Below are 11,894 nucleotides of genomic sequence, written 5' to 3'. Positions count from 1 at the left end.
TGCCAGATTTCTTGTTCTTATTCTGGATTTGCACCCTGAAAAGTCTGGATGACTTGGGCATAGGCCATTCGACTATACAGGAAAAAAAAAAAAAAAAGTTTTCTTCCCCGACCCCGAATTCGATAAACAAACAAGAATTTTGGTTGTCCATCTGTGTAACATGAAGGAAAAAAAAAAAAAAAAACAAAATCCTTGAACATGTTTCATGGAGAAGTTTGGAAACTCAGCACTACTGCATTGTGGACTGTAACAAAAATCAACCGTATTTGAACTGTGATTTTTCCATCATTTGCATACAAGTTATATTCACAAATAGCCTATCGACAGTGTGCGGATGTCTAATTTGCTCATGAAATGAACTCAAAACCAATAGTATGCTTGCTATGACTTAACAGGGAACATTGGATGCAGTCTGTCGTTGTAAGGAGGGAGTGCACTTTGTCTAGACTTCCTGTTCTGAAGGAACTGCTGCAGTGATCGAATCATTGAGAGCTCGGCACTGTCTGGCTTCTGCTGTGGAGAAAGAAGAGAAGATTGCTCGTTCTTCTTCCTCATCTGGTCATCCATCTCTCTCTCGGCCATGGAGATGATGTTTCTTGCCTGTTTCCAATAATATATAAGAAACCAAAACATCATCCATTGTAGCATGATGATGAAAAATATTTTTGTTCTTGGATCAAGAAATTAAGTTAGAAAACCATCTCATGTTCTGAAGAGTCAGCAAAGCCAGAGTTTGGTCTGCTAACAGCACAGAGCAAAGAGACTAATGGCTATGAGAATTCAACCCACAAACATCTGAACTGTATACCACACAATTTTAGTTTTGTTGTCTCATGATTTGTAGAGAGAATGAAAGGTGCAACAAACCAAATTTTAGTTGTCTTATGGATGGTTTAAATTAAGTACTGATAGAGAGAATGAAATGCTTGTAAGACAATTGTAATAACGTAGATTACAGAAGCAAAGAACTTTCTGAAGAAGCAGATGACATAGATGAATGAACTCACTATACGATGCAGAAAGACTCGCTGTATGAGCTCAGGTTTCTTACACAAAATAGGAGGAATATTTAATGGGAGAGATGACGAACCTCCATCTCCGTTACTTGGCAGGTACAAATCCGACCATCGTAGAAGATTGTGATCTGCTGCTGCTGCTGCTGCTGGGTTTCTCCTGAATTCCCAAACGATTCCTCCACACTACACCAAAGTACATCATCACCGAGTTAAAAGCAGAAGCATGTTTGAGGTTTTGATGACATCAAGAACACAATACCTGCTGCTGCTGCTGCCGAGACGAAGTCGAAGGTCGATAGGATTACAGCCAACTCCCATCATGTCTCGTGTCTTCCTCTTCCTTCCTTCCTTGGTCTTTAGAAATATGGTTGGTTGGTGATCAGACGAAGCAGATGCCGAGGGGGAGTAGAGAGAAGCGAGAGGGAGAAGTAGGACTTTATAGTCTCCACAACACGCACCGGGCTAAGCAGTAGCTGACGACGCACGAAGAGCAGTCGGTCGTGACGGCGAACCAAACCACGTGGAACATGTGTTCCTCGTGTCGTAGGGCGGAGGTGGGCGTGGAGAGACACCACCCATTCCCATTTTGTTTACCGGCGTCCGAGTTTGGATTTGCCATGCGATTAGTAGATAAGTTCTTTTAACTAAGATGCCGATATTTAATTTTTCTATTCCTAATCTCTATTTTAACTTAGATAAGTTCGAATCTCATTTTTATTATTTATTTATTTATTACCAAAATAAAATAAAAACTACACGTGTTAATGTAACTTTGATAAGAAAATAAAATAATAAAAATATATGTAATTCTTTGTGATAATGTGACCCGACATAATCCAATGCAGACCGCCAAACTTTGAAACCCTCGCGTCGACAACGGTAGGACCCAACTCGTATTGGATGGACCTTTTCATCCTGGCTGGCTATTGGGTGACTGACTTGACGGCCCCAATTGGAAGCACAATTTCCACACTGATTGAAAGCAAAAAACACATTACTAACTTGTCATCACAACTACTAGTCAACTGAACAAGAATCAAACGTCTCAGTCAATTTGGTAATCCCGTCTTAGACTGCACCGCGCTGGATCATGTTTATTCTGACGACCTTTTGACTCGCAACAAAATCTGCACCGTCAGATTAGAAGGCCACAAAAACTTAATATTCTTTTCCTCCATAACTTGGAGAGGAAAGCCCGTTTTCCTTTTTCTTTAAAGACCGTGGAAATCGCGAGACACTAAAAAAGGGGCAAATTACGCAGTGATTGAAGCACATCATCACACAGTATATCTAAAACGAAATCTCTCAAAGATTATGTTAGGCGAATCTTGGGAACAATCCGTCTCTTTTCAGATCCAAGCATAATTCACATGCACGAGAAAATGACGTGTGTTGCTGTTGTTGTATTACGTAAATGCTTGTCTAATAAATCACGTGGAAATCGTCGCACGGCGCACAAGAATCGATCAGAGACGTCGACTGGAGTGACGCAGCGCGGAGGCGACGCCCAAACGTCCGTCCAAAACCCGCCGTTGACACCGTGTCGATTCCGCAGCTCGCGGAGCACGCGACGCACATTGGTAAAAATATTATTTTTATTTGTTTATATAAAAGATATAAATGGAAAATTAGGTGGCTGAGTCGATCTTCGAATACATTAAGAGTGTGACTTATTTCGTGTCGGGAATGAGGGAGGAGGGTTTCGACGATAATAAAGATTAAGAAGGGGTGGTTGAGATCCGATTGGGATCCTCTACGATGCGTGAGATCCGATTATTTCTCCAATTCCACAATCCACCGTTCCCTTGATCTCAATCTGGGATCTCAACCATTCACACATGTGGGCCCGATTCGTGGAGAGATGACCACGGATGGACCGTCAAATGTCAGATGATTAAGGGATGGTGGAGATCGGTAACTAATTGGAGGGTCGATCTCGATCCTTACTCGAAAACATTGCATCCGACGGCTACTACTCGCCCTAATCATCGCCAATTCGATCCTCAGATCGCCTCTTCGGTCGCATCCCTCTTGTGATTTGATCCGCCCGGGGATGGCAGCGGCGACGGAGACGGCGGAATTCCTCTTGGCTTCCACGAATCCGGTCGACTCTCCGTGGCATTGTCTCGAATCCTTGGCAACATCCCTTCCAGGTTGGATTCTATCCAACCTTCTCCGGGATTCTTTTCTCGTGACCTTCGAGGAAAGTTTGCTTCTTTTTGTTTCTGTTATTCCTGTTTGTGATCCCGCTCCCGCGGTCAAGTTCGATGTCTTCCGGACGCTTGCATTTGGTATCTACATCGACTTGTCGGACACAGACAAAGGTTGATGCGGCTACAAGTTCCGCCGCCTCCGAGCCTGGGTAAGTTCTTGCTTACCATAACATTCTAATCTTTACCATTCACATTTAGTGATCGCAATATTTCCAGTTAAATCTTTTATCATTTCTTCCCAATTTCACATGACTTGAAAGGCTTTTTGGGGTTAAGTATATATTCCTTCATCCGATTAACCTGGTAACCTGGAGATATATCCTGGTCACTTGGTGTTGCATAGGCATCAATGTCTGTTGTCAAAAATATCATTTTCTTACCGAAAATTGTTGCTGGTTTCATTAGATTGTTGCATCAAGGAGTAGACAACTTTTATATGTTTTCTGTAGTTCAAAAGCTTATTGCTGGCTCATGACAGTCCTAGTGGTACAGGATTGATCAAAGCACATAGTTTTGAGTGAGACTCGTTGGTCAGACTCCTTGTTTTGTAAGAATTTTGGTTCAAAGTGGTATTTCTGATACGAATGGCTCCAAGTACCTGGTAGCTACTGTAGAGCCAGGGTCCTTAAATTTCTTAAGAAGCTTGCTGACAATGTTGCTATATGAAAATTCCAATGTGGTAACCGAAATTTGATGTCAACTAATGCTACAACCAATACTATGTTTTGGTTAATTAAATCTTATCTAAGCTATGTTGGGTGTCAACTAATGCTGAAGTCTGTTCTGTACTTTTTGGAAAAGCAAGATCCATTTTCATGGTTATGAGATTTGTTGGCAAGTATGTATGAATATTGACATATATAGCTTTTATGTTCTCAATTTTTTGCTTTATATTTCTCTATCCACTTGCCAATTCATTAATTTTTTTTTTAAATCAGTCCTGAGCTCATTGATCCAATCGGACTGACCTTGCCCAATCTTGATTGCATTTGGATCTTTGGTTACTCACCATGAACTCTTATGCTTTATCATGTTCTGTTGTGTCTTCTGTTAGATTCTTGAACGGGTATGAATTATGAACATGGGTTTCCTCCTGCTGGTTTTCAACTAGATATTGAATAACTGTGGTATTCTTCATTACACTTCTGGTGGCCAGTTCACCATCTCAATAGTTATTGGAGGGCCTGGAGGCGTTGACGGCAACTTGGTGAAGAAGACCTTATAATGCTAATGGTTGCCTGCTCGACACCTTATACTGCAAAGGGCTTATGAAAGCAGCAATAAGGAGTGAAAAACCTGAAGTGCTGTTTGAGTACCTGTTACTATATAATCTGAAGGAGAGGATCCCTGACGAAGAGTATGTGCTCTGGCTGGAGAGGCTGAGATGGTTCGACCCGGAGAACATGTTACAATTCTTATATATTCATGCATGAGGTATCATGTGATGCTGGCTGCAAAGATGCTAGTGAACAAAACTATGATCCTGAGGTTATCAATATCAGATCACCGAAACCGTTTATCTCTATACCATTGGGAACTCCGTCAAGAAGACGCTTTGAATTTTGATTGTGGAGGAATGCATGCGAACAGGTGGAATCAGTGCAAATCTTAGGTCAGCCGTAATTGGCAACTTCTGGGACTACTTGGATGTGCCTATCATATGCTTGTCTTCACAGGTTGTACTGACACCTTATGCTGGGACTCTGAATGAGTGGATTATGGTACAACCAGCACAAATTGTGCCTGCAGTTGAGCAACTCTGCCACTAGAAGGTGCTTTAATTCTTAGTGTTTCTGAATGGCTTGAGCTTGGCTCCAAATTATTGCCGGAGTTTTATTACTCTGGCAATTTGTTCATCATCCAAGAGGGTATTGCCAGGTTATTGATTTCAAATATGAATTTTTTGTTTGTATACTTGTTCCAATTCTCCAAAACTTTATAGTTTGTTGTTTTTTTCCCCTTTTTTTTTTCCTTTCAGTGAGCTGATTGCTTACACTTCTGATCTTCTAAACTATAGGTATCTTTGGTTTCACTCCTTGTTTTGGCCCAGGAACTATTTGGTGCTTCATATATGTCAAACAAGGGGCTTCTGTGCAAAGATCAATCAAACTTAGAATTGATGAAGCTAAACTTGTCATGGCTTTGGGTTCATGATTCCAAGGTCCTACCATGGCTGACAGGTAATTTGTCCACATACAAAATCATCATCATCAGCTACTTTTAGAATGTACAAATACTACTACCTAAACTGCTTGCAGTTTTGCAAAACCAGAATCAACCAGAAAATACTGAAGATACTGATGCTGCAGAGGTATCTTTTCTCACTATCAACAAGACAACCACACAGTGTTGCTACTCCCATGAGCTTCTAAGATGAAAGAGAAGCATTTTTCGAGTAGAAATGGGATAATCCAACCCATGAAACATGCATCAAGGTCAAAGCAAATGGGTCCTAACTGTGTTAACACTGCAGAAAGTGGGTTGAGTTGCGGAGCTCAATGATTAAAGACCAATCATTCATGAGAGAAGGCATAATATGGAAGCTAATGTTTGTTAAAGTTGCAATGATTTCAAGGTCAACAAGACGAGAAGCTTGCCGACAATCATGTTACCCGTGGCAAAAGCTGAGACAGGATCAGGTACTTCCATATTTTGTTAATGTGTTGCTTATGTCTTTCTTTAACGTATCATTCAGGTTCTATATTCGAGTCTGTTTAAGAGCATCTCATCTGCGGTTTAATATAATGAAAGGTTAAAAAAAAATCTACTTTCATGTTCATAAATAGTAATTTTGACTAGTATCCTAGTTGTTATCCATTCTAAAACAGTCTTGTTTTTGTTACGATATGACAAAAATTATATTTAGAGGAGTAATTGCTGGATAGTGATAAGGACAATAATCCATGCAGGATTAGTGTTTGAGGGGCTGTGAGATATATATACATTGGCCTAGTAGCAATAGACATGCTGAATAATGACAACGATATGGTACATCGATGAGAACTCATGTGCCGCTGACACAAGGCAGGTGCGGTTGGTCTACATCAGAAAACTGAATTTTTTTCCCTTTTTTGCTGATGAACTCAATGAGGATAAAACATCCATGTAGGTGACTCCTCCAAATAATGGAGGTATCACTGCATCTTATTTCGGATAGATGGTATTAAGTGGGATTACATTTTCATTTTTATTTCGAGTTTAGGCTAATTAATTGCTCCTGTGCTGCCCCTTGCAGTTGCAGAGGTGCAGATCTTTAGCAGACTCCTCTTCCCATTGTTCTTTGTCTCTCACTCCTGGAGTCTCGCCGTCTCTCTCATGTTCAATCATTTATTTGGACCACCGAGAAGTGACAGAGTGGGAGGACTTCTTCTTCTTGTATTTATACGGCAAACTGTTGTGAAATATTGCAGCAGTCTTCGTGGCCTGCAAATGATTCGTTTGGTTGCCATCACTGTATTCTCGCTTTCTTCACAGCTCCAAAGACTCTTGGAATCCAGTGGTGGTTGCGGTGGCTACTTGATATGGTTTAAGTCATATTAAGATTCTTGCTAATCGGATTTAGAATTGATGATAATTTAAAAAAAAATACTCACAAATCTATGATGAGATTTGCGAGCATCGTATCTGTCAGTATTCCTGTCATGATATATTCTTGCTAGATCTTTATCAAGCTAAATTAGTTGAGTTTTTTTTAATGATTCTGTTATGTTGAATGATGAAGACCTTGCAAATTGGTTTCCAACCCTCCATTTTGATAAGCAAGTAGTGAGTTGGATTCATGTATAGATAGATGGCTGTTAATTTGGTTTGGAAAGAAGTGTAGATGAAATAAAGTAATGGAAGTTGAATGAGAATATGGAATAGATTGGAACGGTTAAGTCGTCTTCCTAAAGCCTTCGATTTCCATGGCACGTGAGGCTCACAGCCGAAACTAAAATTGGGTCGTTGCGGTGTCACTCTCACTGGCATCAGCTGCGCTGGCGTGGCCGAAAGCCTACTGAGTTGGGTGTCCCAACGACTCAGCAGTGACTTCCACAAACACGTACTGCTTGCTGAGGTAGCGATCCCAATCTCGGCAGCTGACCGTACCGTATCTGAAGAGTCTGGTGTCCAACGACTCAGCAGTGAGTTCCACGAACACGTACTGCTGAGGTCGCGATCCCAATCTCGGCAGCTCACCGTACCGTATCTTAGAGGGATCATCACCTGCTAAGTCCAACAACAATGCATGGCGTTCATGCTCCCCTTTGGACTGGTTTACAGGTTATAGCAGTCAGGGGTGAAAGCCAAGTCTAAGAATTGATTGATGATGGGCTAAGCTATTCAAGAAAGATATGATCGATTTGGGTGGGGGGAACATGATCTAACATCGCCCGCAAACGGACACCACTACACGATGTCAATGTCCCACCACCGCACACACAAGCTGTAGCCATATCATGCACAAATAATAGTCTTCTTCTTCCCTTCCAACCCATCCTCCTACATGGCCACCCTGCTGCAGCAGTGAGCCACTAGAGGTAAGAGAACAAACCGGAAGACGCAAACAAAACAATGAACAAGAAAGCAGTAGGAGTAGGGAAAGTAGCAGCAGCTGCAGATAAGCAACCTAAGACCAGAGCCTTAAGGAGAGATCGAGTTTGGTCCTGTCTTCTCCAACCGTAGTGGTGGTACCAGCAGCGGCTGTTGCTGCTGCGGCTGCAGAGCCAAGAAGTTCCTGCGCGTGTGGCTGTTGAGGATGAGAAGCTCTTTGCCAATTCAGGAGATCGACGGCATCGGTGCAGTAGGAGCTGAAGCTGCCGGAGAGATGGCCGAGGGGGTAACTGCTCGTGATGGGTCTGCAAGAGTGGGAGGCGAGGGAGAATGGATATGGCTTGAGGTGGTGGCCGCCGGCCGCAGGAGGGAGGTAAAGGTAGGAGTTCCACCCGGTGCTCCTCTCCTTCTTGTGGGCATTCTGGTGGCCTCCGAGTGCCTGTGACTTGAGGAACTTCTTGTTGCAGAAGAGACAGGGGAAGAGCCTGGAGTCCCTTGCGCCGCGGCGTCCGGCGGAGGACGGGGAGGAAGACGAGGCCAAGGTGAGGGAAAGATCGACACTCGATGCCGGTGGCGGTGGAGACCGAGGCTCGGACTCCATCTTACTCTCCTCCGAAGGGAGTGGACTGGAGTTGGCAGTGTGCCGCTGGGTTTCTCCTACCATTATATGGGAAGAGAATGACAACATCATGTCAGGACTCCCAACTCGACTCGGATGAAACCGTTTGGCTCCGAAGGACATCTCCTGCTGGATCTTAAGAACTGCCAACAAAGACTGGAATAGGTCAAGATAAGGATGGAGGAAAGGAGCAGGGAGTGTACGATGGGGAAGGAGGTGGTCATTTAGGTCGCTGCGGCCATGCTCGGATGAGAACAAAACAGCTGATGCAAGGAGCGCAGACATGGAGCCTTCAGGTGGTCGTGGCACCCAACAACTTTACCTACTCCCTGTACCTCGTTCCCTCGAACCACCACTGTTACCTATGGAACAGAGAGCACCGGAACGGTAGAACTCACCGGTCCAAGATGATCTCCGACTCCTGCTGGATCACATGGGCAGCAGCAGCTCAATAAGATCCTCCTAGCAAGATGTGGATCCTCATGTCCGATCACATGTGAGTCAACTTTGATTGAGATCCTCCTACACATCACAATTTGAATCTGCAAGCGACAAATGACAACTAGTTTTCTGGATTTTCATGATCATTTTGAGGGCCTGCAACATCGAATAAACTGGCACCATAATACAAACTAAATAAATTCTAATGATTCCTTCCATGGCACAGCAGAAGAAGAAGACATGGCTTTTCCAAGTAAATAATTCAGCAATTCTAATGAGTGCAGATGAGTGTGATCGAGATAGTCATCATACCACAGAATCCCAGCTTGTGATGGCTTATTATGATGCTGCGCCACATACTAATTAAATGCAGTGTCTTTCTGAAATGGGGAAGCTTATCCCGGTAACTCCAGGGAAAACAACAAAGGTTCCAAACCCAAACATTTTTGTCCTTGTTCTTCCGCAGCAAGGTGGTCCTGCTTGAATAGTAAATTGTGCCTCCAGATCTTTAGTGACAATCATTGCATGGCAGTCTGATCTATACAGATGAACTTATCCATCAGATACGCATGCTCCAGATGGATATTTCAGCTTTCTAAAGAAAAAAAGTCTTTTTGAGTATGCTGTGATGTGCATCACGAGTTCTCTGAAAGAAGAAGAGTAGGGGGGGGGGGGGGGGGGGAGGAGAAAGAATCAAGAACAAAGGCCAAACCATGGTGAATGTCAATTTGGAGAGTGGACCACCTGACTGACCTCTTTGTTTGGATCCCAAATCCTGAGCTTTCCACCCCTTTGTATCGACTGTGAGTGAGCTTTCCACACATTGCCAGAATTCAAAGGTGTACAGAGCACACATTCTGGAGAACATCAGAGGCCATGGCATGTTCGATTGTCTTCCACTTGTTTATTCAAGGACCACATCATGGATTCTGGCACTTGCATCCGGAAGACTAAATCTGCTGATGCTTCTCTAGATATTCAAGAGAGATTCTGAAGTATATATATACTTTCTTGGAACATCATGTCCATAACAGCTGCATTAACAAGAGACTGCTAGCATAAGAAGAGATTTTTTTGACAACATATCCCTTCTAGGAAGACAGAAATGAGAGGAAAAAGGAACATAGCGCAAAAGAAAAAACCTTGGATCAACACTCCAGGGATTACAGCTTAGTAGGTTTCTAAAATACGAGAGAGACATCGCAAAACACCAGCAAATTTAAAGCAAATATGAACAAAATTACTTGCTTGAGTGCTTGCAAGGGTCTCCAGAGAAACATGTGTATCTGATGCAACCTGACAACCCAATTTCATGACCTAAATTATACAGATCATGTGAAAAATAAAGAATAATAATAATAATAATAATAATCAATGACGAGAGCTAATGAGATTTTGACAATATTAATGATATAGTTGATGATCTAAATTACGAGATCTATGTTAGTGATATTAATATTTCTCGGAATAACAATAGTTACGATTCATCAGATCGGACATAGTTTTATGTTGGTTATCGATGACCTAACGTAACCTTTCACTTTCTTCGTTTAGACGTAGGATCGGCATTGGTATTGTTAAATAACATATACATCGTTGGATATAGAAAACAAATGTTGATCCAAAGTCAACAATTATATAACATATTGGATTCCATACATCATTTTTGGCTAAACTATGCATTTCGACACAAATTGAACTTGGGAAACCCTTCATTTACTCCGTGACAGCTCGAGGGAAACTTCATCATCCAATACAACTCTTACCAGGATTCCCAAAACTATTAGGAAATACATAGCTAACAATATGCTACATATGTATCTTTCAAACACATGATTATGTGTATGATTATTGATTAAAGAAGGAGAAATACTGCATGGGAGAACCATGCATTATACCGAACGACAGAAATCTAGTAATTATGTTTACTCAGTGTTTCTTTATGCTTTTTAATGCATATAAATGTGAAACACAGAATACATCAATCTACTTGTCTCCATGAGGTAAGAATAATTTTTGATTGGTCAGATTTAAGCAAAGAACAATGCTAAAGCTATGAAAACAAAAACAAGAACCGAGCATGTGGTTGAGTTGAAGGTAGAAGAAGAAAACAGCGAAGAAAAGCAACTCGAAAAGGCATCACCTCATATCTGAAATGCCAAGCAGAGTCTTCACCACCAGTGCAGTCACCAGAGGGCTCTTTGGAGTGTTGCCACCACGCCCTCCACCGCCAGCAGCCTTCATCACCATCGTTCCACCACTGCTCCCCGGAAAGGCGATGTGACTGCGTTCCAAGCATGCCACGAGACAAGATGTCTCATCGGCCATTGCTCCAAATATTTAGAATATCAAAAATAAAAAAAAAAATTTATTGAATTTTGTAATAATATTATAAAAAATAAACATTAAAAAACATGGTTTTTTTTACTTTAAAGAAAGAAATAAAATATAGAACAATTCTAATAAAAAATAAAACAATAATTCTCATCAACAATAATATATAAAAATAATGATTTAAATAGCTAAAAAATCATATGAAAAAGCTTTTGAAATGAATAACAAAATTTGCTTAAGAACATTAAAGATTCTGCATTCCTTCAACACATCTTATCAAAAAAATATGCCATCATAAAGATTTCGATATGTATGATTTACATAATTATTTACTGCCATGAAATAGGGATGGATTACGTGACAACCTAACCATACATCGGCCAAACAAAAAACCGAAAAGTTAGTTGAAATATTCAAAATTTTAATCTAAAGCACTCAGAAGTGATAGATTTGCAAGAAAATGTTGCTCACATAATTTAGAAGGATAGATATAACAGAACTCCGAAACTAAATCACAAGATCCATCAATCTTGTAATATCTAAAACTAGTAGTAAGCAGAAGATGTTAGCTAGTTTAACTGATAAAAATTTTGACAGTTTATTATAAGATCTTAATCTCCAATCTTGTTTCTATCACATTATCTACAAATAAAAGAAAATACTAGCATGAAGAATGCAGAACAATTAAAGAATCAGATGTTGGATAAGTTTGATTCACTAATTAGATCCTTTAATTTT

At 41.1% G+C, this 11,894-nt stretch overlaps 1 protein-coding gene, 1 long non-coding RNA gene and 1 pseudogene across 5 annotated transcripts; 1 reads left to right on the top strand and 2 right to left on the bottom strand.

Moving 5' to 3' along the window:
- Positions 1-265: 265 nt before the first annotated feature.
- On the bottom strand, positions 266-1,417 carry LOC135605903 (protein TIFY 5A-like). Its single transcript, XM_065096504.1, has 3 exons — positions 1,276-1,417; positions 1,091-1,199; positions 266-600 (listed from the first exon to the last, which is right to left on the bottom strand). The coding sequence occupies exons 1-3, from the start codon at positions 1,335-1,337 to the stop codon at positions 382-384; spliced, it is 390 nt and encodes a 129-aa protein (XP_064952576.1). The 5' UTR covers positions 1,338-1,417; the 3' UTR covers positions 266-381.
- A 2,887-nt stretch (positions 1,418-4,304) lies between these two features.
- Positions 4,305-7,037, top strand: LOC135605883 (pyruvate dehydrogenase E1 component subunit beta-3, chloroplastic-like; annotated as a pseudogene).
- Positions 7,038-7,669: 632 nt separating this feature from the next.
- Positions 7,670-11,377, bottom strand: LOC135605888 (uncharacterized). Of its 4 annotated transcripts, XR_010484595.1 has the most exons (5): positions 10,966-11,377; positions 9,576-9,856; positions 9,135-9,468; positions 8,780-8,995; positions 7,670-8,524 (listed from the first exon to the last, which is right to left on the bottom strand). It is a non-coding gene; the product is annotated as an uncharacterized LOC135605888 (long non-coding RNA). The 4 variants fall into 4 exon arrangements; XR_010484592.1 differs by having other exon boundaries at positions 8,780-9,468; XR_010484593.1 differs by having other exon boundaries at positions 8,780-9,417; positions 10,966-11,376.
- Positions 11,378-11,894: the final 517 nt, after the last annotated feature.

This window comes from Musa acuminata, chromosome BXJ1-2 (assembly GCF_036884655.1).
Source record: "Musa acuminata AAA Group cultivar baxijiao chromosome BXJ1-2, Cavendish_Baxijiao_AAA, whole genome shotgun sequence".
In the NCBI taxonomy this organism is placed as follows: domain Eukaryota; kingdom Viridiplantae; phylum Streptophyta; class Magnoliopsida; order Zingiberales; family Musaceae; genus Musa; species Musa acuminata.
The sequence above is the reverse complement of the archived record's forward strand: the minus strand, read 5'-3'. Positions and strand labels throughout refer to the sequence as shown.

Excerpts from the sequence above, each read along its gene's own strand:
- LOC135605903 (XM_065096504.1), bottom strand. The coding sequence starts at position 1,337 with ATGATGGGAGTTGGCTGTAATCCTATCGACCTTCGACTTCGTCTCGGC. Across the intron at positions 1,200-1,275 it reads CTCGGCAGCAGCAGCAGCAG|TGTGGAGGAATCGTTTGGGA; the intron begins GTATTGTGTTCT and ends ACTTTGGTGTAG. Across the intron at positions 601-1,090 it reads GCCAAGTAACGGAGATGGAG|GCAAGAAACATCATCTCCAT; the intron begins GTTCGTCATCTC and ends TATTGGAAACAG.